General features: G+C 48.4%; 1 protein-coding gene across 1 annotated transcript; it reads left to right on the top strand.

Annotated features, from left to right (window-relative positions):
* Window positions 1-302: 302 nt before the first annotated feature.
* On the top strand, window positions 303-27,207 carry LOC117416418 (parathyroid hormone/parathyroid hormone-related peptide receptor-like). Its single transcript, XM_034027464.3, has 13 exons — window positions 303-1,149; window positions 9,784-9,889; window positions 13,680-13,790; window positions 15,731-15,855; window positions 19,216-19,310; window positions 20,565-20,751; window positions 22,234-22,387; window positions 23,016-23,076; window positions 23,482-23,548; window positions 24,318-24,412; window positions 24,622-24,763; window positions 25,835-25,876; window positions 26,014-27,207. The coding sequence occupies exons 1-13, from the start codon at window positions 1,075-1,077 to the stop codon at window positions 26,419-26,421; spliced, it is 1,668 nt and encodes a 555-aa protein (XP_033883355.3). The 5' UTR covers window positions 303-1,074; the 3' UTR covers window positions 26,422-27,207.
* Window positions 27,208-27,668: the final 461 nt, after the last annotated feature.

Here is a 27,668-nt window from a genome sequence, read left to right as displayed (position 1 = left end):
ATAATAATAATAATAATAATAATAATAATAATAATAATAATAATAATAATAATCATCCCAGCTGGGTCATGGTTTCCCACATCTATGTAGAAATGTCAGTCTGACATACCTCTTACCGTGTCTGTATCCCCTATGGAAGATCAAAAGGTAATCATCCCCTAATGCATCCTGAAACCAATGACAAACTAATGCGTGCAAGTGAACCCTGGTAGGATCAACGGCCCTGAGCAGCCCCCAACTGCCCCACCGTGCTTGGGGCGCCATCTCTCAAACTACACACTCAGAGCGGACACCGCGGGGAAGTCCTGAGAATATATTCAGTGGTCGGCTTCTGAAAAGGGGAAAACAAAGCCCAGGAATGTCTCGTTCACATGTGTGTATAAATCTGTAGACAAGGATCAACCAGGCTGTAGAGCAGCCAGCCTTGCAAAGTGAAGATAAAAAGAATCAGCTAACAGGAAAGGGTTAAGTTAGCAAGTGTCTGAGAGCACGTCCCTCCGCAAACAGGCAGAGCAGAGTCTGGAAGCAGCTCTGCAGAGTTCTGTACAAGAGGAGCGCTCTCTCAGCACAGGCACAGAGAACAGGAGAGGTGAGCTGCTGCAAGGACTGGCCAGCCACAGGAGACATGAGGAGGCGCTCCTGCAACACAAAGGAGAGGAGCTCCTGAACCACCTTAAAGGAGCATCTCAGGAACCAGGATTCACAGCAACTGCAACAGCTTCCTTTACAGCGACACACTTCAAACGTGCATTATGTTCAAAACCTACTCTGGATTCTACCCCCCGTCAGAAGGCAGAAGAGCTTTAAGAGTCAGGAATGGGGAAAACTTTATTTAACACGAGCCGAGGTTACTGTTAAGCGACCAGGTCTTTCAACACTTCTCCGTTTATTTCAGCTCTAGAAATGTTTCTCTTTGACGGTAAGCACTGCCGAGGATTTCTTTAGTGGCACCGGATCAGACGATGCTGAGTCTTCTGCTGGAAGGAACGAGACGCTTGTCTGAGGAGAGAGCAGCTCAGTGACAGAGCAGCGGGCAGAACAGAGCACAGAGTGCGGGCAGGAGCTGGGGGGACGATGGAGGACTGTCTCAGTGTGTGCACCGCTGTGCTCATAGTCTGGAGCTCAGCTCTCAGCACGGTCTATGCACTGGTAAGCCTTGACCTTCTCTCAGGGGGAATTGCATTGCTGTGTTTAACATCATGCAGGTGATCAAGAAAGGTGTAGGAAATCTCTGCATCAAAACAGTAATCTTCCAGAGTCTGTTAACTGGAGCCACAACACAGGTAGATGTTGAGTTATCTTGTTTTGTAAATAAGATTAAAGTCCTGAATTTCCCTGTGTGAAAGACTAGTGTACCTGCCAGGGATTTTAAAGAATGACACGTCCCCACGTGTTGCTACAACTGTTTAAGTAACGTACCTGTAGTTTTTCTTTTCATTGTTAACATCCTGACAATGTTTTATATTTATAACTTTAAAGTCTCTCTTTTCAAAATGTCCGCTCTAGTACACTGATAGTGGAAGGATTAACGCCCACATTGTCAGACAGGTAACACAGCGATAATGATCATTGATGCGGTACGGAACAGAAAAGATAGAGCACTTGTTGTTATGATGGTTTTTTTTATCACTGCAGTGATTTAGCCTCAAACCCCAGGGCACTAGAGCGGACATTTTGAAAAGAGCTTTGAAACAGACTTTAAAGTTCTAAGTGTAAAGATTTGTCAGGATGTTAACAATGAAAAGAAAAATGACAGGTGCGTTATTTAAACAGTTGTAGCAGCGAGTGGGGTCGGGTGATGCTGTATTTTTCATTTCAAGAATGACATGGAAATAACTGTTTCTTAAATGCTGTGTGTACATCACAGACAATTTCCCAGATTCATTCTGAAAACTATTCCATCACAGCCTCTTCACACACATCAGCGTGTCATTTCAGCCTACCTGAAAACTGAACATTATCGATGCACCTTTAACAAAAGCTGTGTTCATTTCAGCACAGCGCAGTCCTTTACAGTCGAACGAAAAGTCTTTCTGTTTGCTTTTTTTGCAGCCATTTTAGGGGGGGGGGTGGATTGAAATGATGTACCGTACATGGTTTACTGTTGAGTTTAGTTTCAGAAGTGTCCACGCTGGTGGAGTCTTCAAGTGCAAGATGTATCACATGGGCTAGAAATGCTGTGGCAGACAACAGACAAAAGGGTTGAGCACATGGCCAGCGTCCTGGTGGATTGTGGGGGGCAGGTCTTTGAAACAGAGCTGTGATTTCTATATGTTTTTTTAAGAATACAATTCAGTGTTTGGACTAATTTACCTATTTTTTACAGTAGTGTGCACATTTATCAGAACACCTCAAGATTGGTAATTGATATCCTTTACATACCTCCTTGCAGGAAAACGTCTGGGGGGGAGAATTTCAACTTCCCGTCAGTAATCAGTGATACAGAAGCAATGGGGGGGTTCTGATGCAGAAGCAATGGGTTCTGACCAGAGGGTCGTGGGTTCAATACCAGGTGGGGGGACACTGCTGCTGTACCCTTGAGCAAGATACTTTACCTAGATTGCTCCAGTAAAAACCCAACTGTATAAATGGGTCATTGTATGTAAAAATAATGTGTAAAAATGATGTAATTGTATGTAAAAATAATGTGATGTCTTGTAACAATTGTAAGTCGCCCTGGATAAGGGCGTCTGCTAAGAAATAAATAATAATAATGGGGGGTTCTAATACATTTGCACACTGCTGTATATTATCTTAAAAAATCAATTTGGATTCCACCACAGCCAAAAATAATTTAAAAAGAAAACACATTTTAAAATCCTCATGACATACATGCATTACATGCAGGTGTAAAAATGTGAGCTTGACATTTAGACATACAGGGCATCTCCTTACACGCCCGGTTCCAATCCTGCCTGTAGCGTGCGTTTCAGAAAACTGCGTCCACGTTTCAGCACGACCAGACCAGCATTTCTCTTGACATGTGTGATACAGACCGTCCCGGATATTGACCCTCTCAATAAGTTGTCCTTAGCAGGTTTCATCACAATGAGATAATCTCTCTCTCTCTCTCTCTCTCTCTCTCTCTCTCTCTCTCTCTCTCTCTCTCTCTCTCTCTCTCTCTCTCTCTCACATGATGAGTGAAACTAAATCAACAGAATTTATTTAGAAGTAATCAATAAAGCCAGCAGTTGGATTCACAGTTTCCTCACACTTATCAGGCACAGTTATCGGATTGGTCTCCAGTTTTGTAATACCCCAGTAGTTACTTTAGACAGCCCTGCTTTTAAAGAAGGCAGCTCATGAACTATTAATGGAGACTTTGGGTCTTCATATGAAGAAGTGTGGCATGGTGCATTTCAAGCAGGGTTACTCTCCCAGTACTATGACAGTGTTCCTTGATTAGGAGTTGTGCAACCCTGTGCTTGAAGCAGCTGATTCCCACTCAGGAAATGTCTTAACTTACAAGAACACAGCTCAAAATCAGCAGGTAAAACTACAAGAAACTCGAAAGGGAATCCATGAGGACATGATAAGAAAAGAGACGTTGGTCTACTTTGAGGTGTGCAAAACATGGACGCTGTGCCTGGTACCTAATCCAGAAATATAAAACTCAAACGTAAATGAGGAGGCAGAGCTATTGAGGTAAACGTTTTCGACACAAAGAGGTTGTCGATGAATTTGTACAGCTGGATTTTCCTAGCGGATCTCCAGCACTGTGAATTAACCCTGTCTCCGTGGTTTAGGTCTTACCCCTGAAAACAGCAATGCAGGTGGATTCCCCAGTGCTGGGGACCGATCTAATAAAACCCAGCTGTGATCTATCCTGGAGGGTTTTTACTGATCAAATCAACTCCTTAGCATCACTTAGTTTGACCTTCGTATTACGTCACACTTGCAAGCTGGCGTGCATCTGGAAAACCATGCGTTATATTGTGATGAAATTTGCTGTTCATATTTAAGTTATTGAGAGTGTCTGATGGTGGGGATATATGGAGGTGTCTGTGTGTCACACATTTGCTGACCTAATGACATCTAGATCTTAAATTTAATTTATCTGATTTCGTATTCTATACAGTTCTGTACCTGCTGTTCATTATGTCACGGTGATCAAGTTCTTCATCATTTTGATGGCTCTAATTTTGGATTTGCAGCCTTGGCAAAAGAAAGAAAGAAAGAAAGAAAGAAAGAAAGAAAGAAAGAAAGAAAGAGCTGGACTTTTCTGTAACTTGCTGGCTGAGATTGTAAAATGCTTCAGGGCTATGTCTCTGTGAGGAGGGTGTGTTGCAGGCTGTCTCTGTGGGGAGGGTGTGTTGCAGGGCTGTGCTGTCTCTGTGGGGAGGGTGTGTTGCAGGGCTGTGCTGTCTCTGTGGGGAGGGTGTGTTGCAGGGCTGTGCTGTCTCTGCGGGGAGGGTGTGTTGCAGGCTGTCTCTGTGGGGAGGGTGTGTTGCAGGGCTGTGCTGTCTCTGTGGGGAGGGTGTGTTGCAGGGCTGTGCTGTCTCTGTGAGGAGGGTGTGTTGCAGGGCTGTGCTGTCTCTGTGGGGAGGGTGTGTTGCAGGGCTGTGCTGTCTCTGTGAGGAGGGTGTGTTGCAGGGCTGTGCTGTCTCTGCAGGGAGGGTGTGTTGCAGGCTGTCTCTGCAGGGAGGGTGTGTTGCAGGGCTGTGCTGTCTCTGTGGGGAGGGTGTGTTGCAGGTTGTCTCTGTGTGGAGGGTGTGTTGCAGGGCTGTGCTGTCTCTGTGGGGAGGGTGTGTTGCAGGCTGTCTCTGTGGAGGGTGTGTTGCAGGGCTGTGCTGTCTCTGTGGGGAGGGTGTGTTGCAGGGCTGTGCTGTCTCTGTGGGGAGGGTGTGTTGCAGGCTGTCTCTGTGGAGGGTGTGTTGCAGGGCTGTGCTGTCTCTGTGGGGAGGGTGTGTTGCAGGGCTGTGCTGTCTCTGTGGGGAGGGTGTGTTGCAGGGCTGTGCTGTCTCTGTGGGGAGGGTGTGTTGCAGGGCTGTGCTGTCTCTGTGGGGAGGGTGTGTTGCAGGCTGTCTCTGTGGGGAGGGTGTGTTGCAGGGCTGTGCTGTCTCTGTGGGGAGGGTGTGTTGCAGGGCTGTGCTGTCTCTGTGGGGAGGGTGTGTTGCAGGCTGTCTCTGTGGGGAGGGTGTGTTGCAGGGCTGTGCTGTCTCTGTGGGGAGGGTGTGTTGCAGGGCTGTGCTGTCTCTGTGGGGAGGGTGTGTTGCAGGGCTGTGCTGTCTCTGCAGGGAGGGTGTGTTGCAGGCTGTCTCTGCAGGGAGGGTGTGTTGCAGGCTGTCTCTGCAGGGAGGGTGTGTTGCAGGGCTGTGCTGTCTCTGCAGGGAGGGTGTGTTGCAGGGCTGTGCTGTCTCTGTGGGGAGGGTGTGTTGCAGGGCTGTGCTGTCTCTGTGGGGAGGGTGTGTTGCAGGGCTGTGCTGTCTCTGTGGGGAGGGTGTGTTGCAGGCTGTCTCTGTGGGGAGGGTGTGTTGCAGGGCTGTGCTGTCTCTGTGGGGAGGGTGTGTTGCAGGGCTGTGCTGTCTCTGTGGGGAGGGTGTGTTGCAGGGCTGTGCTGTCTCTGCAGGGAGGGTGTGTTGCAGGCTGTCTCTGCAGGGAGGGTGTGTTGCAGGCTGTCTCTGCAGGGAGGGTGTGTTGCAGGGCTGTGCTGTCTCTGCAGGGAGGGTGTGTTGCAGGGCTGTGCTGTCTCTGTGGGGAGGGTGTGTTGCAGGGCTGTGCTGTCTCTGTGGGGAGGGTGTGTTGCAGGCTGTCTCTGTGGAGGGTGTGTTGCAGGGCTGTGCTGTCTCTGTGGGGAGGGTGTGTTGCAGGGCTGTGCTGTCTCTGTGGGGAGGGTGTGTTGCAGGGCTGTGCTGTCTCTGTGGGGAGGGTGTGTTGCAGGGCTGTGCTGTCTCTGTGGGGAGGGTGTGTTGCAGGCTGTCTCTGTGGGGAGGGTGTGTTGCAGGGCTGTGCTGTCTCTGTGGGGAGGGTGTGTTGCAGGCTGTCTCTGTGGGGAGGGTGTGTTGCAGGGCTGTGCTGTCTCTGTGGGGAGGGTGTGTTGCAGGGCTGTGCTGTCTCTGTGGGGAGGGTGTGTTGCAGGGCTGTGCTGTCTCTGCAGGGAGGGTGTGTTGCAGGCTGTCTCTGCAGGGAGGGTGTGTTGCAGGCTGTCTCTGCAGGGAGGGTGTGTTGCAGGGCTGTGCTGTCTCTGCAGGGAGGGTGTGTTGCAGGGCTGTGCTGTCTCTGCAGGGAGGGTGTGTTGCAGGGCTGTGCTGTCTCTGTGGGGAGGGTGTGTTGCAGGGCTGTGCTGTCTCTGCAGGGAGGGTGTGTTGCAGGCTGTCTCTGCAGGGAGGGTGTGTTGCAGGCTGTCTCTGCAGGGAGGGTGTGTTGCAGGGCTGTGCTGTCTCTGCAGGGAGGGTGTGTTGCAGGGCTGTGCTGTCTCTGTGGGGAGGGTGTGTTGCAGGGCTGTGCTGTCTCTGTGGGGAGGGTGTGTTGCAGGGCTGTGCTGTCTCTGTGAGGAGGGTGTGTTGCAGGGCTGTGCTGTCTCTGCAGGGAGGGTGTGTTGCAGGCTGTCTCTGCAGGGAGGGTGTGTTGCAGGGCTGTGCTGTCTCTGCAGGGAGGGTGTGTTGCAGGGCTGTGCTGTCTCTGCGGGGAGGGTGTGTTGCAGGGCTGTGCTGTCTCTGTGGGGAGGGTGTGTTGCAGGGCTGTGCTGTCTCTGCGGGGAGGGTGTGTTGCAGGCTGTCTCTGCAGGGAGGGTGTGTTGCAGGCTGTCTCTGCAGGGAGGGTGTGTTGCAGGGCTGTGCTGTCTCTGCAGGGAGGGTGTGTTGCAGGGCTGTGCTGTCTCTGTGGGGAGGGTGTGTTGCAGGGCTGTGCTGTCTCTGTGGGGAGGGTGTGTTGCAGGGCTGTGCTGTCTCTGTGAGGAGGGTGTGTTGCAGGGCTGTGCTGTCTCTGCAGGGAGGGTGTGTTGCAGGCTGTCTCTGCAGGGAGGGTGTGTTGCAGGGCTGTGCTGTCTCTGTGGGGAGGGTGTGTTGCAGGGCTGTGCTGTCTCTGCAGGGAGGGTGTGTTGCAGGGCTGTGCTGTCTCTGCGGGGAGGGTGTGTTGCAGGGCTGTGCTGTCTCTGTGGGGAGGGTGTGTTGCAGGGCTGTGCTGTCTCTGCGGGGAGGGTGTGTTGCAGGCTGTCTCTGTGGGGAGGGTGTGTTGCAGGGCTGTGCTGTCTCTGTGGGGAGGGTGTGTTGCAGGGCTGTGCTGTCTCTGCAGGGAGGGTGTGTTGCAGGGCTGTGCTGTCTCTGTGAGGAGGGTGTGTTGCAGGGCTGTCTCTGCAGGGAGGGTGTGTTGCAGGCTGTCTCTGTGGGGAGGGTGTGTTGCAGGGCTGTGCTGTCTCTGTGGGGAGGGTGTGTTGCAGGGCTGTGCTGTCTCTGTGGGGAGGGTGTGTTGCAGGGCTGTGCTGTCTCTGCGGGGAGGGTGTGTTTGGCTGCAGGGTTGATCTGCCATTGTGTTGGCTGCTCTGCGTGAGAACCGATGGCTGCTAGTTTTGAAGGGGACCTGTGAAATGTTCAGTCCACAAGGCAGCCAGTCACCCCCCCCCCTCCCCCGCCCTCCTCAGCGAGCGTGTCTCTGAAGCAACATCCTGAGTTCACAGCGAGAAAGCAGCACTGCCCACCCGCCACATATCACAGTGAGCTGCAGGAATGTCACAACAGCCAGGCTGAGCCCATTAAGCACACAGTGTCTGTACATTTAGACATGGCAGCAACTGCCTAATGTGCATCGATAAAATGTGACACTAACGCAAAACTGTAATATTCGTTGACAGTGAAAATGTTTTCTGGATAACCGACAGAACCAGAGAAGTGAGTAAGAGACCCTGCCAAGGTTATAAATGACTTCCAGTACCTGATGCACAGTTTGGACAAACTCAGGAGAGCTGAGGTGAAGAGAAAGCCTTCGTTGTACCAGGCAATCAGACTAGGACTTCACTGTGCAAAGGAATGTCCTTACCAGGGTTCCTCCCATAAGTCCCTGCGTGCTTCTCAAGATTTGACCAAAAATATAAGCGCACTGGTGACACCCCTCATTCAAGGAAGATCAGGAACGCTGGGAGCAGCTGCTCTTATCCAGAATGTCCAGGCAGAAGGAGCTGCTGCATCTCTGCCTGCAGTAACTGGCATTGGCAAAAAAACTCACAAGATGCAGCTTTTACCCTTAAAGATAAAAGCATTGCCTGGGTGCAATGCAGAAAGTATCTGTGCAAACATCACAGATCTACCTCCTGCCCTTCCTGTGCAGTGTGATCTCACAGGTCTGTCCTGCATTTACAAAGGAAGCTGAGAGGCCATATCATTCACCCTGGAGAGAAATGTTCTTCACATAACCCATCCTGGACAAATTATGTCTCAAACACTGTTTGTCCTGTTGTTGTATATATCCAGTTATTGGGACATTTATAAAGTTACTGAAAGTGAATGTACCATACTTATGAATAGCACTTCATTAATTTATTTTGACACACATGAAATTCTGCACTTTGCTCAGCTTCATTCATTCCCTCAGTACAGTTGTGGTTTCTGTTTAATGAAATGGTCGTGTAACGTTATGATGCAATTAAGCATATCTTTGAATTTATTATAATGGTATCGATTCAAGGCTGTTTCAATTTGTTTGCAGTTGCACGTAATAGGAGGGCTGTTTGTTTATCTTCCTTTTTTTAATATCATTTCTGCTTGATTGCTGCTTTACCAGGCGTTTGCACAATTTCAGCACAGCTGCCACTGATAGAATATGTTTTCTTTATCTTGGTGACACATGTTAACATGCAGTGCGGTCCTGACTCACTCTCCTAGCATGATTCCCAGTGATTTTAACACAGAGGCTAAAGGGGCTCAGAGGGTGAGATGATTGATTCTCATTGCCTTGTTATACAAGGTAGGGTTCTAATCTGACAGTCGAATAGTAACAGTCCAACAGTTCGACTGGTTGCCACTTCATAAAAGAAGCAGTGGCCGTGTATTGGAGAGCGGCTGCTGCTCTGTTTGCGTTTCGTGAGACTTTACTGTATTTTTAAACTGCTTGTTATTTTTTGTAATTGTTTTTTTACATGTCAATGGTTTTCAAGCGTGACTGTGCCTCTCCATTCAGTTCAATGGGCTGAAATGCCAGTTCTTTACAGCATGATCTTTTTTTTCTCTTGTCATTTAAACACAGAACATATTCCAAAATGTAAGATACAAGCCTTTCTGTGCTCTTTCCAAATGTGGTCAACCTTGCAAGTTCTTGTCCTGCTGCCTGTCTGAGTGCTGCCTGTCTGAGTGCTCTCTGTCTGAGTGCTCCCTGTCTGAATGCTCTCTGTCTGAGTGCTCCCTGTCTGAGTGCTCTCTGTTGGAGAGCTCTCTGTCCGAGTGCTCCCTGTCTGAGTGCTCTCTGTCTGAGTGCTCCCTGTCCGAGTGCTCCCTGTCTGAGTGCTCTCTGTCTGAGTGCTCTCTGTCCGAGTATTCTCTGTCTGAGTGCTCCCTGTCTGAGTGCTCTCTGTCCGAGTGCTCCCTGTCCGAGTGTTCTCTGTCTGAGTGCTCTCTGTCTGAGTGCTCTCTGTCCGAGTATTCTCTGTCTGAGTGCTCCCTGTCTGAGTGCTCTCTGTCTGAGTGCTCTCTGTCTGAGTGCTCTCTGTCTGAGTGCTCCCTGTCTGAGTGCTCCCTGTCTGAGTGCTCCCTGTCTGAGTGCTCCCTGTCCGAGTGCTCTCTGTCCAAGTGCTCTCTGTCCGAGTGTTCTCTGTCCGAGTGCTCCCTGTCTGAGTGCTCTCTGTTTGTGTTTCAGGTTGATGCAGATGACGTCATTACGAAAGAAGAGCAGATCTACTTACTGGTTGAAGCCAAAGTCAGGTGCGAAAGAAACATCAAAGTTCAGCTGGAGAAAGTCAAAGGTAAGAACACACTGAGCACGCACTCTGAACCCCCCAGCTGCACTGTAAGACTTAGTAACTTTAAATTTCTTACTGGAAACCAATAGCGTACTGGAAATGGAACATTGTGGGAGTGTAAGCTGTTACCCCACTCTCAGACCCTCTGCTTGTCTCTGTATCCCCGAGCAGATCAAATACATGCAAGAGGTTTTTAATCACATTATAAAGTGTCTCTGTACCAGGGACTGGCTGGCAAGACTGCTTCCACACAGCTCTGTGCACACTGAAGAGAGGGCAGGAATATATTCAACAAGACTGCTTCCACACAGCGCTGTGCACACTGAAGAGAGGGCAGGAATATATTCAACAAGACTGCTTCCACACAGCGCTGTGCACACTGAAGAGAGGGTAGGAATATATTCAACAAGACTGCTTCCACACAGCGCTGTGCGCAATGAAGAGAGGGCAGGAATATATTCAACAAGACTGCTTCCACACAGCGCTGTGCACACTGAAGAGAGGGCAGGAATATATTCAACAAGACTGCTTCCACACAGCGCTGTGCACACTGAAGAGAGGGCAGGAATATATTCAACAAGACTGCTTCCACACAGCGCTGTGCACACTGAAGAGAGGGCAGGAATATATTCAACAAGACTGCTTCCACACAGCGCTGTGCACACTGAAGAGAGGGCAGGAATATATTCAACAAGACTGCTTCCACACAGCGCTGTGCACACTGAAGAGAGGGCAGGAATATATTCAACAAGACTGCTTCCACACAGCGCTGTGCACACTGAAGAGAGGGCAGGAATATATTCAACAAGACTGCTTCCACACAACGCTGTGCGCACTGAAGAGAGGGCAGGAATATATTCAACAAGACTGCTTCCACACAGCGCTGTGCACACTGAAGAGAGGGCAGAAATATATTCAACAAGACTGCTTCCACACAGCGCTGTGCACACTGAAGAGAGGGCAGGAATATATTCAACAAGACTGCTTCCACACAGCGCTGTGCACACTGAAGAGAGGGCAGGAATATATTCAACAAGACTGCTTCCACACAGCGCTGTGCACACTGAAGAGAGGGCAGGAATATATTCAACAAGACTGCGTCCACACAGTGCTGTGCACACTGAAGAGAGGGCAGGAATATATTCAACAAGACTGCTTCCACACAGCACTGTGCACACTGAAGAGAGGGCAGGAATATATTCAACAAGACTGCTTCCACACAGCGCTGTGCACACTGAAGAGAGGGCAGGAATATATTCAACAAGACTGCTTCCACACAGCGCTGTGCACACTGAAGAGAGGGCAGGAATATATTCAACAAGACTGCTTCCACACAGCGCTGTGCACACTGAAGAGAGGGCAGGAATATATTCAACAAGACTGCTTCCACACAGCGCTGTGCACACTGAAGAGAGGGCAGGAATATATTCAACAAGACTGCTTCCACACAGCGCTGTGCACACTGAAGAGAGGGCAGGAATATATTCAACAAGACTGCTTCCACACAGCGCTGTGCACACTGAAGAGAGGGCAGGAATATAAGTTTTGGTTTACTCCAGTCTTGAATTGATTTTTGAAAGAGGTGAAACGCCAAACAGCCAAGTGATCAAATACAAGTTCTCTTCAGCACTCTCAAGGTGGTTGCATATCATTTTGTAACATTAAGGTACATTTTTTCTCCTTTCAAAAAAATAGGAGTCAATTAAAGAGTGGAAAAAGTGCTTTGAAAAATCAGGAGAATTTCTGAATTTCAGCTCGTCACTTAAACATGAGAACAGGACCAAAAGATATATATTTTTTACATATATAAACTCCTAAAATGTTCACAGGTCTCAAGTGTTTAAAAGAAACATGTTATGGCATGCAAACTGAGATCTTCCTTTAACTCTGTGCAGTACCAGAGACCATGTTTTACTATAACATGTGTTTCTTTCAAAACTGCACTGTCGAGAGCTGTGTAGCTGATGGAGGTGCAACCAGGTGAGACTGATGGCGTTGTTTTGTGACCCTCTCCTTGGCCGGACCCCTGTGTGCCCCCCTGTCCTGAGCCTCCTGGAGCGCTCCCCCTCTCTTCCGAGGGCTACCAGGATCATTTCTACTTCCTCTCGTTTCAAAGCCAAGACAAAGACTTTCTTTGCTCTTGGACTGATTGAGTCCTTGTTCAGCGTGCTGCTGTGAATCATCGCTGAACGCCTGTGTCTGCTCAGAAGCTGAATAGCAGGGATCCAGCAGATAAGATGGTGAGATATCGCTGAGCAGCCCCTGCAGCCTGCGCGCACCCCTTATCTTGAGGTCCTGTCTCTTTAATTTCCTCAGCGCAGGCGTTGCCATGGCAACAAGCGCTAGCTCTTAGCGGTGTGTGTATGGAGATGAGCGTAATGCTTTTTGCAGTTTGAAGTAAAGCAAGGTTGCTGTTTTATAAATGACTGCAAGGCAGACTAATGGAAGACATGACTGTGTGTTGCCAAGGCGTTCTTTGGCAGTTTCTGAATGTCTGTTATCTCTTTGTAAGAACACACGTCAGCTTCACTGGTGCTAAACTGCCCTCGCTCGTATTATTACAAGGTCCTTGTGTATCGAGTGTCTCTGACAAGGGCTTGTGCTGCCCTCACAGCACTGCAAACACCAACGGGACAGAACTTGCGTAATAAGCAAGCTGAGTCACATGACTCGCATCTCCCACACAACTGTCTGAGTCAGTCAGCAGTCCTCTTGATGCAATGAGAAGACCATTAGGAGCTTCTTCTATTACAAACTGCTTCTTTAAGAAGGCTGGAAATGCTGACGAGGACGACAGCGCAGACTTCGACCATGACTGTAGACGCAAACACAAACAAATCCACTGACACACACTAGACATGTCTATAAAGTATTCTGACAAGATGGAGAAAGACACTGTGTGGAAGTGAGAGATATGCATTGCCTAGTATTACACGTGTACAAATAAAATTAGAATTTGTATAAAAAATCAATATTTTAGTGGCGTTCTGGTCCTGCAGATTTAGGACTGCCCGGCTGCCCATTGTGCACTGGCATGGACGCTGTGCGCCTGCATTACATACAGCCCTGCACTGCAAGTGAACCAGCAGCACCTGTTTACCACGAGCGCGCCCAGAGCTTGCAGGGGAGCACGTTCTTGTGTTTGTGCAAATGGGAGACATGTTAAATAGATTTCTGTACCCATACAACGTCTGCCACTTTCATCTGTGAGTCAGATTGCTGTTGCTGACGTGGGGCATGCATATGGAAATGCAGTCACACACGCAGACAGCACACCAGCTTTTAACACTTAGAAGAAGTACTCAAAAAACTACAAATTAAAACCTGCGCTGGTTTGTGCTGCTGGGGGTGATAGTTCAATGCCACTCTGACCACGTGCTTACTGAATGTCATGGCATCCCTGAATAGATCATTGGTTTCCTCTTCAGAAATAGGCAAAAGATTTTACAAAGATTTTACTGTCCAGTCTCAGTGACATGAAGGCTCTGTACTGTCCAGTCTCAGTGACATGAAGGCTCTGTACTGTCCAGTCTCAGTGACATGAAGGCTCTGTACTGTCCAGTCTCAGTGACATGAAAGCTCTGTACTGTCCAGTCTCAGTGACATGAAGGCTCTGTACTGTCCAGTCTCAGTGACATGAAGGCTCTGTACTGTCCAGTCTCAGTGACATGAAGGCTCTGTACTGTCCAGTCTCAGTGACATGAAGGCTCTGTACTGTCCAGTCTCAGTCACATGAAGGCTCTGTACTGTCCAGTCTCAGTGACACTGATGCTCAGTTTCTTTCTGCTTCCAGACGGATTGTGCCTGCCAGAGTGGGATGGCATCACCTGCTGGCCGGAGGGACGCTGTAACGAGCTGGTGTCCATCCCCTGTCCAGAGTACATCTACGACTTCAACCACAGAGGTGAGCCTCAAAATCACACACAGCTCCCCCAGCCCTGCTGGATCCTCCTCAGCAGAGATCACAATCACACACAGCTCCCCCAGCTCTGCTGGATCCTCCTCACCAGAGAGCACAATCACACACAGCTCCCCCAGCCCTGCTGGATCCTCCTCAGCAGAGATCACAATCACACACAGCTCCCCCAGCCCTGCTGGATCCTCCTCACCAGAGATCACAATCACACACAGCTCCCCCAGCCCTGCTGGATCCTCCTCAGCAGAGAGCACAATCACACACAGCTCCCCCAGCCCCACCAGCACACTGAGCACAAGGTCTTAACCCTGGCTGGTTTAGGGTTGAGTCACGGCTTTCCTATATTCTGTACAGTCAGGTGATTTATTGAGCCGTCACTCCCCTTCTGAAAGTTTATCAGGGTCGTTCTGCAGTCTCTGCATGCTCTTCCCATAGCTGCTCTGTGATTGAGATAGTCTACCCTGGTCTGCCATGTTTTTAATATGCTCTGCTCTTCTTCTCAGGGCCTTACAATGCTTGCCTGTGCTTAACCATGCTTTCACTGTGCTTTACAATGCTTGTCTATGCTTTACCACACCTCTCTGTGCTTTACAATGCTTCCCTATGCTTTACCAGACCTCTCTGTGCTTTACAATGCCTCCCTATGCTTTACCAGACCTCTCTGTGCTTTACAATGCTTCCCTATGCTTTACCACACCTATATGTGCTTTACAATGCTTCCCTATGCTTTACCATACCTCTCTGTGCTTTACAATGCTTCCCTATGCTTTATCACACCTCTCTGTGTTTTACAATGCTTCCCTATGCTTTACCAGACCTCTCTGTGCTTTACAATGTTTCCCTATGCTTTACCATACCTCTCTGTGCTTTACAATGCTTCCCTATGCTTTACCAGACCTCTCTGTGCTTTACAATGCCTCCCTATGCTTTACCACACCTCTCTGTGCTTTACAATGCTTCCCTATGCTTTACAATGCTTCCCTATGCTTTACCAGACCTCTCTGTGCTTTACAATGCTTCCCTATGCTTTTAATGTGGGATATTTAAATAGGGTAAATAGTTGCTATGACCAGACAAAATACTTTTTCATGAAACAAACAATATATTGGAAGGTTCTATGTTCATGTTTTGATATCTTATTCATGATTTGGAGAGACAGTAGAATAAAGGATGGAGGAGAGGTGCCAGGACTCCCTACACAGGGCTGAACTTCATGGCAAATCCAGGGTGTTGACACAGCTAGCCCAGTCACTTCAGAGGCATTGAAATTGTAATTCTGGATAATACAGTACAGTGCAGTGCAGTGCAGTGCAGTGCAGTGCAGTTCATACACTTTTTATAGAGCCTTTCATCACAGAATGACTGTTTTAATGCAGACTGGTATTTGAGAAGTAGATGTCATGAGGTAAGTAAATACGGTGTCAGTATCATTGTGAAGTATATGAACACGACTGATTTACAGAATGTGGAATAAGTTCCTGTGTTCTCAAGATACATGCTAATGATGCTGCATACTTCCTCTGCACTGCAGATCTTCTGGTAAACGACTCCTGTGAAAGAGTCGGGTGTTTTTCACAACGCCCACGCAGCCAGATCCAGTGTTCACTGCATCCCCTGTGCTGTCTCTCCAGATCCACTGTTCACTGTTCACTGCATCCCCTGTGCTGTCTCTCCTGATCCACTGTTCACTGTTCACTGCATCCCCTGTGCTGTCTCTCCAGATCCACTGTTTACTGCATCCCCTGTGCTGTCTCTCCTGATCCACTGTTCACTGTTCACTGCATCCCCTGTGCTGTCTCTCCTGATCCACTGTTCACTGTTCATTGCATCCCCTGTGCTGTTCACTGTTCACTGCATCCCCTGTGCTGTTTCTTCAGTGCCATGAGATTGCCATGTCAACCCTGCCATCTTGTCTTGCCTCTGCCCAGGACACGCCTACCGCAAGTGTGACCAGTTTGGGAACTGGGAGCTGGTTCCCAGTCTAAACCGGACATGGGCCAACTACACGGAGTGCACTGACTTCCTGCTGTCTGAGCAGAGGAACAAGGAGGAGGTAAAAAAAGAGAGACCGAAGGAAAACCAGGAGGCTGGTTCTGTGTGAGAGGTATATGCAGGAGGCTGGTACTGTGTGAGAGGTATATGCAGGAGGCTGGTACACTGTGTGAGAGGTATATGCAGGAGGCTGGTACTGTGTGAGATGTATATGCAGGAGTCTGGTACACTGTGTGAGAGGTATATGCAGGAGCCTTGTAATGTGACATTTCAAAATCTAACATGAAATGCTGTACTAGTATTAATGCTTCCAGTAGACTTTTGCGATTCAGTTTTGTAGTTGCTTTGATCATGTGATGTTAAATAAAACATCTAAGTGGCACTGAAAGACTTCAGTCTCTCAACAGCGTTAATTAAACACTCAGCTGTTCAATTATTAAATACAATCTGATTTGGAGTACAGGTTAGTAAAACCCTGATGTGTTGAAGAATGCCTGTGTGTGTAACTGAAGTCCAGACCTGCCACCCCCACAGTGGTGAGTGGTATTCAGAGCGACGACGTCAGAGACGCTGACCTACACACAAGATAATTAGGTTTTGAAGTCCTGTGGGGGTTTTCAGAGGTAGATATTCGATTCTGATTCATGTCCTCTTCAAGCGAGGTTTCCTGTTAATCACCTGGCCGTCTCATTAACGTCACCCTCACGTACAGTTCCTCCAATGCAGCATAAGAACATAAGAAAGTTTCCAAACGAGAGGAGGCCATTCAGCCCATCTTGCTCGTTTGGTTGTTAGTAGCTTATTGATCCCAGAATCTCATTAAGCAGCTTCTTGAAGGATCCCAGGGTGTCAGCTTCAACAACATTACTAGAGAGTTGGTTCCAGACCCTCACAATGTGTAAAAAAGTGCGTCCTATTTTCTGTTCTGAATGCCCCTTTATCTAATCTCCATTTGTGACCCCCTGGTCCTTGTTTCTTTTTTCAGGTCAAAAAAGTCCCCTGGGTCGACATTGTCTATACCTTTTAGGATTTTGAATGCTTGAATCAGATCACCGCATAGTCTTCTTTGTTCAAGACTGAATAGATTCAATTCTTTTAGCCTGTCTGCATGCGACATGCCTTTTAAGCCCGGGATAATTCTGGTTGCTGTTCTTTGCACTCTTTCTAGAGCAGCAATATCCTTTTTTGTATCGAAGTGACCAGAACTGAACACAATATTCTAGGTGAGGTCTTGGGCTAACATGGGCTAATTAGCATGAGCCTCAGCCCTCCTGTATTTTTAATGGTGTTTCGTCTGGTCGTATACATTGATTAATGACCAGGCTTGTATCAGGATGTCTATACAAATCCTGACCTGATCAACAGCTGAGAGAGCGTGTGGCTTCATCGCATCACTGGAGCTGTTAATTAATTTCTGTTGCAAGGGTGCTGGAGGTCATTTTTGACCGCCAGTGTGTATAAATAATAAAACTAAAACGTGACACAAATATACAGATCTGATATTCTTGATCCGTTTCTTGGAAAATGAAGCTGATGATTCTGCAAACTGCATTTCTGAGCCTTCGGATCAGTCTCAGCGTTGCTTGTTACAGGCTCTGTAAGGCATGCAGGTTTTTCTGTACTTTCATATTGCGCTGAAGATCAGGACTAGTGAAACTCGGGAGGTTCTTTGAGATCATGCTGCAGCTCGGAGGAGCGTTTCTGCACCTGTCAGGACTGGAAGACGATGCCTGGATTAGCGCAGCACATACAAGAGGCTGAGAGGCGTCTTCAATAGACAGGCTCCATTAAGAGTAATTGCAGTTCATACTGACTAATGCTCATAATGGGAATGTCAGTGCTTAATGCACACCAAATTGCATCACTTTCCTGCTCAACAAGAGAAGGGTGCTGATTGGAGTTTCCACCCATTAGCAGCTGTGTGATGCCCGTCATTATGAGTAATTATGTAACCACTTCAAACTCTCTGCATGAAACAGGTTGCTTTTGTTTTTTCTTAACTGCTAACTAGTGCCGTGTCGAGGTATCCGAGTTCAGATTTGTGATCAAAGGAATCAAAAGTGGCTCTTTGTTATGCAGTTATCCCAAACCCAGCGCAAATTCTGAAATTTCATCTAAAGTGTTCTGCTTATTTGTTATGAATTCCAATACAAATTCGGGTTCAGGCTCACCTGACTGCCAGACAACCTGACTACATTACTCCCTTTGCAAATGAACTTCATTGTCGCAGCTGGCCTGAGGTAACCCTTCTGGAAAGTACTCCTCGTATTCCAGCATGATTTGCTTTACCATGCTTTTACAAGTCAGTGCTGGCTCCCTGCAGTGCTGGGTTTGCTCACAGCTCTGTGTGTGTGCGTGCGTGTGTGTGTGTGTGTGTGTGCGTGTGTGTGTGTTCAAGGTGTTTGTAAAGTGATGGGTTTGCTCACAGCTCTGTGTGTGTGTGTGTGCGTGTGTGTGTGTGTGTGTGTGTGTGTTTAAGGTGTTTGTAAAGTGATGGGTTTGCTCACAGCTCTGTGTGTGTGTGTGTGTGTGTGTGTGTGTGTGTGTGTGCGTGTGTGTGTGTTCAAGGTGTTTGTAAAGTGATGGGTTTGCTCACAGCTCTGTGTGTGTGTGTGTGTGTGTGAGTGTGTGTGTGTGTTGTTGTAAGGTGTTTGTAAAGTGATGGGTTTGCTCACAGCTCTGTGCGTGTGTGTGTGTGTGTGTGTGTGTGTGTGTGTGTGCGTGTGTGTGTGTGTGTTGTTGTAAGGTGTTTGTAAAGTGATGGGTTTGCTCACAGCTCTGTGTGTGTGTGTGTGTGTGTGTGTGTGCGTGCGTGTGTGTGTGTTTAAGGTGTTTGTAAAGTGATGTTTTTGCTCACAGCTCTGTGTGTGTGTGTGTGTGTGTGTGTGTGTGTGTGCGTGCGTGCGTGCGTGCGTGTGTGTGTGTGTGTGTGTGTGTTTAAGGTGTTTGTAAAGTGATGGGTTTGCTCACAGCTCTGTGTGTGTGTGTGTGTGTGTGTGTGTGTGTGCGTGTGTGTTGTTGTAAGGTGTTTGTAAAGTGATGGGTTTGCTCACAGCTCTGTGCGTGTGTGTGTGTGTGTGTGTGTTTAAGGTGTTTGTAAAGTGATGGGTTTGCTCACAGCTCTGTGCGTTTGTGTGTGTGTGTGTGCGTGCGTGTGTGTGTGTGTGTGTGTGTTTAAGGTGTTTGTAAAGTGATGGGTTTGCTCACAGCTCTGTGCGTGTGTGTGTGCGTGTGTGTGCGTGTGTGTGTGTGTTGTTGTAAGGTGTTTGTAAAGTGATGGGTTTGCTCACAGCTCTGTGCGTGCGTGCGTGCGTGCGTGCGTGCGTGCGTGCGTGCGTGCGTGCGTGTGTGTGTGTGTGTGTGTGTTCAAGGTGTTTGTAAAGTGATGGGTTTGCTCACAGCTCTGTGCGTGTTGTTGCAGGAGGTGTTTGACAGGCTGCACATCATGTACACGGTGGGATACTCTGCCTCCCTGGTGTCGCTCATCGCAGCCGTGGCGATTCTCTGCTACTTCAAGTAAGAGGCCCAAGCCAGCAGCCCTCTATCTGCTGCTAGGAAAGTTCAAGCCATTGCATTGCAAACAGTAACAGCAGAGATTCTGCCTGCAATTCTCAATCCAACAAGTGCAGTGACATGAAATAACCCTTTAATGCTTCTGTATAACAAAAAAATAAAAACTTTGTCTAAATTTGTTAAAAAAACCACACTGTGTAGCAGGCTTGAGGCGATAATTCCATAGTTCTTTCTGTTCATCGATTCAGAATATCGCTCTCAAATGTGCAGTTTTGAATGAAACACATGATAAAGGAAACCTGTGTTTGGTCCTGGGCTTGATAAAATCTGTTGCTTGTTTGATGCATAATAAGAAAAAATGGTCATTTAAGACTGGGCTATTAGGTCGGCCAGGGTGTCCTCCGACGCTGTAGCTCTGAGGCGGCTGCACGGTGAGTTTGCAGTGTGTAAAGAAGCGGTCGGCTGACGGCACACGCTTCGGAGGACAGCGTGTGTTCGTCTTCACCGCTCCCGAGTCAGCGCGGGGGTGGTAGCGGTGAGCTGAACCTAAAAAATAATTGGACATTTCAAATTGGGCGAAAAACAGGGTAAAATCAATTAAAAAACATTAAAAAAAAACACACTTCTCTTCTGTGAACTGCATCCCTCAAGACTGATTGCTTTACAGCCGGCCAGACGATGCTGAGATGAGAGGACCTCCGAAGGGACCACATTTCTAAGAGTAAGGCAGGCAAGCATGGATGTTTTCAAATGAAAGTATACATTTGCTATGACGCGTGTTTCTTTCAAAACTGCACGTGAGAGCTGCACAGCTGAACCACAGATCATTTTTATGGAATTATTTTTTGGGCTACAAACCTTTAAACCTGTTTGTCTAATCCTCCCTTCCACCCCTGCCTCTGCCCCTCTGACTCCACCCCTGTATCTGCCCACCTCTGTCTCCGCCCCCTCTGACTCCACCCCTGTCTCCGCCCTTCTGACCCTACCCCTGTATCTGCCCACCTCTATCTCCACCCCATCTGACCCCGCCCCTGTATCTGCCCACCTCTGTCTCCGCCCCCTCTGACTCCACCCCTGTCTCCGCCCTTCTGACCCTACCCCTGTATCTGCCCACCTCTATCTCCACCCCCTCTGACTCCACCTCTGTCTCCACCCCCTGACTCCACACCTGTATCTGCCCACCTCTATCTCCACCCCCTCTGACTCCACCTCTGTCTCCGCCCCCTCTGACCCCGCACCCTCTGTCTCTGCCCGCAGACGGCTGCACTGCACTCGGAACTGCATCCACATCCACCTGTTCACCTCGTTCATGTGCCGCGCGCTCAGCATCTTTGTGAAGGATGCTGTGCTGTACTCCGTGAGCGCGCCCGAAGACCTGCATAGGACCCAGGGTCCCGAGCTGAGAGGCGAGCTGGGCTCTGAGCCGGGACAGAGACCGCAGCTCGTGAGTACAGCCAGGAGGAACCCAGTGCCACAGGGTTATAGTGGTGCACCCCCACACTGACACAGGGGGCTGGTTATAGTGGTGCACCCCCACACTGACACAGGCACAGGGGACAGGTTATAGTGGTGCACTCCCACACTGACACAGGCACATGGGACAGGTTATAGTGGTGCACCCCCACACTGACACAGGCACAGGGGACAGGTTATAGTGGTGCACTCCCACACTGACACAGGCACAGGGGACAGGTTATAGTGGTGCACCCCCACACTGACACAGGCACAGGGGACAGGTTATAGTGGTGCACTCCCACACTGACACCGGCACATGGGACAGGTTATAGTGGTGCACCCCCACACTGACACAGGCACAGGGGACAGGTTATAGTGGTGCACTCCCACACTGACACAGGCACAGGGGACAGGTTATAGTGGTGCACCCCCACACTGACACAGGCACAGGGGACAGGTTATAGTGGTGCACTCCCACACTGACACCGGCACATGGGACAGGTTATAGTGGTGCACCCCCACACTGACACAGGCACAGGGGACAGGTTATAGTGGTGCACCCCCACACTGACACAGGGGGCTGGTTATAGTGGTGCACTCCCACACTGACACAGGCACAGGGTACAGGTTATAGTGGTGCACTCCCACACTGACACAGGCACAGGGGACAGGTTATAGTGGTGCACCCCCACACTGACACAGGCACAGGGAGCAAGGCTGTAGTGGTGCACTCCCACACTGACACAGGCACAGGGTACAGGTTATAGTGGTGCACTCCCACACTGACACAGGCACAGGGGACAGGTTATAGTGGTGCACCCCCACACTGACACAGGCACAGGGGACAGGTTATAGTGGTGCACTCCCACACTGACACAGGCACAGGGGGCAGATTATAGTGGTGCACTCCCACACTGACACAGGCACAGGGGGCAGATTATAGTGGTGCACTCCCACACTGACACAGGCACAGGGGACAGGTTATAGTGGTGCACTCCCACACTGACACAGGCACAGGGGACAGGTTATAGTGGTGCACTCCCACACTGACACAGGCACAGGGGACAGGTTATAGTGGTGCACCCCCACACTGACACAGGCACAGGGGGCAAGGCTGTAGTGGTGCACCCCCACAGGTTAGGTGTATACACCATAGTGATGTAACACAGAAGCAATACAGACATAAACACAAACCGATTATTCCTGAGTTACCCACAAGGAACTGCTGTGTTTCCTGTTTATAGCACGCATAATGAATCATTTACTTCCATGAAGTAATTTCATTTTGTTTAGGATTAAACATTGCTGAGGGGAGCTCTGAATTCAAAGCTTTTGTGATGTCACACTGCCACAAGCTGGCCTTAAAATATGAAACGTGAAAAATAACAATGTCTGGTATAAAATCCAGCCCCTGTTTCTGTCTGAGCCCCTGTCTGTCTGTCTGTCTGTCTGTCCGTCTGTCTGTCTTCAGGTGGGCTGCAAAGTAGTGGTGACTCTCTTCCTCTACTTCCTGGCTACCAATCACTACTGGATCCTGGTGGAGGGGCTCTACCTGCACAGCCTCATCTTCATGGCCTTCCTGTCCGACAAGAACTACCTGTGGGCCCTCACGATCATCGGCTGGGGTGAGACCCTCCCTCCCTCTCAAATTCAAATTCAGATTCAAATGCTCATAACTGCATGGCCACCATGCAGTCTCCTATATTATATAGGGCTGTATAGTACTCTGTAGAACTAGGAATCCATAGTTATTGTAATAGGGGATCACATCCCTTTAAAAGGTTATCATAGTAAAAGCATAGCAAAGTGTAAGAAAGCACAGTGAAAGCATGGTAAAGCATTGTAAAGACCAGCGAGGTACGGTAAAGCATATTAATAAACACATGTGAGATTGTGGTGCGGTCTCTCCCCTCACACATGTGAGACTGTGGTGCGGTCTCTCCCCTCACACATGTGAGATTGTGGTGCAGTCTCTCACCTCACACATGTGAGACTGTGGTGCGGTCTCTCCTCTCACACATGTGAGATTGTGGTGCGGTCTCTCCCCTCACACATGTGAGATTGTGGTGCGGTCTCTCCCCTCACACATGTGAGATTGTGGTGCGGTCTCTCCCCTCACACATGTGAGATTGTGGTGCGGTCTCTCCCCTCACACATGTGAGATTGTGGTGCGGTCTCTCCTCTCACACATGTGAGATTGTGGTGCGGTCTCTCCCCTCACACAGAGCTCTTGTCTTCTTGTTCTTGCTGCAGGGGTCCCGATGGTGTTCGTGTCGGTGTGGGCGAGTGTACGAGCCTCCCTGGCAGACACACAGTAAGAGATCACTGTCACTGAGGGCAGTGCACCCCTCGCACGAGTCTTTACACAGATCATTACACTTCAAATATTCAGAGACAGTTCCTATTGCACCTTGCACAGATTCTCAGTGTTCTTTACTCCACATCGTCCTTCGCACGATTTCTTCTGGAAAAAAATACCGAACCAGAAATAAAAAAAACACTGACAGTTCAAGAAGCCGTTTCAAGGTTTCTTATTTGCTTTCGAATTGGAGTAAAAATACCTGCGTGGTCTTGATTCAATCTGATTCGACATTTTAAAACTACCAGCTCTCGATGCATTCTAAGTTATACTCAATATGTAAAACATGTGAACAATTTAAGCCTGGGCATCACAGGGATAAAGACAGTGAAGGCTTCCACGTGTTCATTTTTTTTTAAGGTGCTGGGACCTCAGTGCTGGGAATCTGAAGTGGATCTACCAAATACCCATTCTAGCCGCTGTCATGGTGAGTATCGTGAGCCATTGTTGTATTTTGTGTTAAAAGCTCGCAAATACAAGCATCGGCACAGTCCACAGCTACCGGGTACAAGATGATAGCTAATCTGATTCCACACACAGAGAGAAGGCAGCTCTAGAGCCCCATAGCTGTGGAATGATCTGCCAGGATTTGTAAGAAAGACACCGTCTCTCGCTGCTTTTAAAGCAAGATGGAAAACATTTCGCATTTGTGTATTTTATAGGAAAAACGTGTCATCCTGTTTTATACTATTTTTTTTAGTGTATAAATGACGTACCTTCCTTTTGTCACTGCTTTTTAAAGTAAGGTTACATTTTTTTTTAAATTATTTTAATGGATATTTTTTTATCATCGTATCTTTTACTATTTCTCTAAATTGTTCTGTGTATTAGTCATCATTTCTGTTATTTTTATCTGTAAAGAGCTTCGGGGCAAAGTATCACATGATCTTGATCTTCAGACTTTTCTGCACCATTGCTGTCTAGTTCCTAATGACTTCATACCCACAGTATACAGACCCACACGCACGCACACCCACACACCCACGCACACCCACACACCGACGCACACCCACACACTGACGCACACACACACCGACGCACACGCACGGACACACACACTGACGCACACGCACGGACACACACACACACACACACTGACACGCATTGACACACACTTCCACCCACACACGCAGGCTGTTGCTCATTTCTAGTTTGTGGTTTCTAAATACTGCGATCTTTTCTCTCTCTGTTTCCAGGTGAACTTCTTCCTTTTCCTCAACATCGTGCGAGTGCTGGCCTCTAAACTGTGGGAGACCAACACTGGCAAGCTGGACCCCAGGCAGCAGTATAGGTGTGAGTCTGTGCTGTGCTGTCATGTCATTACACTCACATTGCAGTATAGGTGTGAGTCTGGGCTGCGCTGTCATGTAATTACACTCACATTGCAGTATAGGTGTGAGTCTGGGCTGTGCTGTCATGTAATTACACTCACACTGCAGCAGTAGTATAGGTGTGAGTCTGGCCTGCGCCGTCACTTCCTCTCTCTCCCCCTCCCTGCAGGAAGCTGCTCAAGTCCACGCTGGTCCTGATGCCTCTCTTTGGGGTACACTACGTGGTGTTCATGGCTCTGCCCTACACGGACGTGTCGGGGACACTGTGGCAGATACAGATGCACTACGAGATGCTCTTCAACTCCTCTCAGGTAAGGACGGGACGGGACGGGGGGGTCAGTTACACAGAGTAAATCTGCACGGTGATTTAGCAGTTCCCCCCCCCGCATGCGTTTCCCTTGGTTGTAGTTTACCTTGGTTTCTTGGGCTCTGAGCTGCTCTGCTGTCTTTGATTTGAGTTCCCGTTGGCAAGGCAGGCAGAGGAGCAGAGGACTCAGACAAGCCCTGTCCCGGGCGGGTCTCTGTCGGGGGTCTTTACTTTGTACCTCAGCCAAGCAGCTGGGAGGAATATTCCACAGCCCCCGTCCCGGCAGCTTCCTGACGGCACGAAACACAAACACTGTCCTGCAGGGGCTAAGAATCCAGAGGCCCCACAGCAGCGGCAATCCTTAAAACACAAAGACATGACTTCATGAAAACTACCAGCTTGAGAAAATGGGGATTTCAGAGAAGAGAGAAATAATTCAAACAGGCCTTTGGGCTCCTGAACTCCCTGCCTCCCCCTCTTCACAGTGCAAAGCCAGCAGCTTCCCTCTTCACAGTGCAAAGCCAGCAGCTTCCCTCTTCACAGTGCAAAGCCAGCAGCTTCCCTCTTCACAGTGCAAAGCCAGCAGCTTCCCTGTGCCTCTGCACTGAAGGGTGCTGTGCAGTTCCAATACTAATCGACTAACTGTATTGTATTGTATTGCATTGTACTGTACTGTATTGTATTGTATTGCATTGTACTGTATTCTAATGTATTGTACTGGATTGGATTGGATTGGATTGGATTGGATTGTACTGTATTCTAATGTATTGTACTGGATTGGATTGGATTGGATTGGATTGGATTGTACTGTATTCTAATGTATTGTACTGGACTGGATTGGATTGGATTGGATTGGATTGTACTGTATTCTAATGTATTGTACTGGATTGGATTGGATTGGATTGGATTGGATTGTACTGTATTCTAATGTATTGTACTGGACTGGATTGGATTGGATTGGATTGGATTGTACTGTATTCTAATGTATTGTACTGGATTGGATTGGACTGGATTGGATTGGATTGGATTGGATTGGATTTAATGGGGACGGATGTCATTCTCTTGTGTCTCACAGGGCTTCTTTGTGGCATTCATCTTCTGCTTCTGCAATGGAGAGGTAAGTGAAGCTCAATGTTTTAATTGCTGCATGTAGGAATACTAAAAAGACAGCTGACAGGTAATTTGGAAAGAAAACTGACCGAAGATAAAAAAAACAAAAACAGAGTCAGTTTGTGTCCGTTCTCCTCTCCTCAGGTGCAGGCGGAGATCAGGAAGGCCTGGCTGCGACGGAGCCTGGCTCAGGATTTGAAGCAGAAGACTCGAGTGACGAGCAGCTGGGGGGGCAGCTGCTACTACGGAGGGGTGATCTCCCACGCCACCAACAGCGTGAGCATGGGCATCGCGGGCACCGCGGCCAAGGGGGTCCCTGGGGGTCTGTCCCTGAGCACCCGGCTCCGTGCCCCCTCTCCGCACGCCCTGGTCAGCCTGCCTGGCTACATCCCCAGCAGCCCTGAGCCCAGCCTCAGCCCTGCCCTGGAGCCGGCCCGCAGGAAGTGGAGGGAGAGGGAGGGCTCCAAGGAGAGCAGCGCGGCCCCGAAGACCCCCCCCGACAGACCCCCCAGCCCCACTCCCTCACACAGGGAGTTTGAGACAGTACTGTGAGCGCTGCAAGGACGCTGCCAGTCCTTCCCCCTCTGTGCTGGCCCTTATGAACAGAGAGCGCTGTATTAAACCCTCCTTCCTATTCTGCTCATGCTTACTCAGTCTTACTGTTCATTCGGTAGCAGTGGTTGTTTTCATGTGCATATATATATATATATATATATTTTTTGTCAGCATAGTGTGATTCTTCTTCGCTAACAGAGTCGTGCCCTGGGTATGATATAAGAAACTTGTGCACAGCTCAGCTCAAAAGTTTTGAATCGCCCTGTAGAAATCATTTTGCTTCATAAAGTCGAACGAAAGCTGCTGATTAATGTTACGTTAACATATTGAATTACACACCGCTTTGTAGTTTTCCCATATACTAACAAACTGAAAAATGTGACATTTCGAAATCTAACCTGATATACTGTACTGCTATTACGGCTTCCGGTAGACGTTTTGTCTAGTTTTGTAGTTTCTCTGATTTCATGACGCAGTGCTGAGCTGGTCTGCCTCCCAACGTGCTCAGGAAAGGACCTCTTCTAGCAGAAGAGACAGGTCAGCTGCACGTGTTAACTGATTATAAATCACTGGGGGGGCTCAGTATCGGGGTCTGTCCCCCGGCCATCGATTCCACACCTGCGCTGATGTGATGAAGCAGCTTTGGGGTTGCAGGGACAGTGCTGTGTATTTGGAGTTACCTGTCTTGAATGGTAATGGCAGGGTGTGGAGCAGTCTGTATTGAAATGCACACTGGTGCTGTCTTTCTTTTTCACTGTGTCTTTGTGTTTATATATATATATATATTTATATATGTATATATATATATATATATATATATATATATATATATATATATATATATATAAAAATAACTTATTTTTTTAACATAAAAAAGTGTATATATATATATATATATATATATATATACTTTTTTCTGTTAAAAAAGAAGTTATTTCATTAAATTAAAAGTTGTCACTTCATTAAAAGTCTTTAATTCGTCTAAAATGCCTGTTGATTTTCTTGCACTGGGAGTTTGCTGCAGCCAGGGGGCGGTAGCGGGGACTGGCTTCAGTTCCAATGAGCTGTATGGGGGGGTTGCATCGGTGAGGGGCGGGAATTAAGACTTTCTAAACTGGGGAGAAAATCAGGGGAATAATAATAATAATAATAATAATAATAATAATGATAATGATGCATGTGGAGAGGGCTGCTTCTTATCATGTGGCTCATGGAGAACACATCTGAGCTCTGCAGGGCCGTGG

Source organism: Acipenser ruthenus, chromosome 33 (genome assembly GCF_902713425.1).
Source record: "Acipenser ruthenus chromosome 33, fAciRut3.2 maternal haplotype, whole genome shotgun sequence".
In the NCBI taxonomy this organism is placed as follows: domain Eukaryota; kingdom Metazoa; phylum Chordata; class Actinopteri; order Acipenseriformes; family Acipenseridae; genus Acipenser; species Acipenser ruthenus.
This window is presented reverse-complemented; position numbering and strand designations above follow the sequence as displayed.

What these genes read in the sequence shown, in the direction of transcription:
- LOC117416418 (XM_034027464.3), top strand. Translation starts at nt 1,075, where the DNA reads ATGGAGGACTGTCTCAGTGTGTGCACCGCTGTGCTCATAGTCTGGAGC. An exon ending in CGGGACAGAGACCGCAGCTC is followed by an intron (nt 20,752 to 22,233) that starts GTGAGTACAGCC and finishes GTCTGTCTTCAG; the next exon opens with GTGGGCTGCAAAGTAGTGGT. An exon ending in TGCTCTTCAACTCCTCTCAG is followed by an intron (nt 24,764 to 25,834) that starts GTAAGGACGGGA and finishes TGTGTCTCACAG; the next exon opens with GGCTTCTTTGTGGCATTCAT.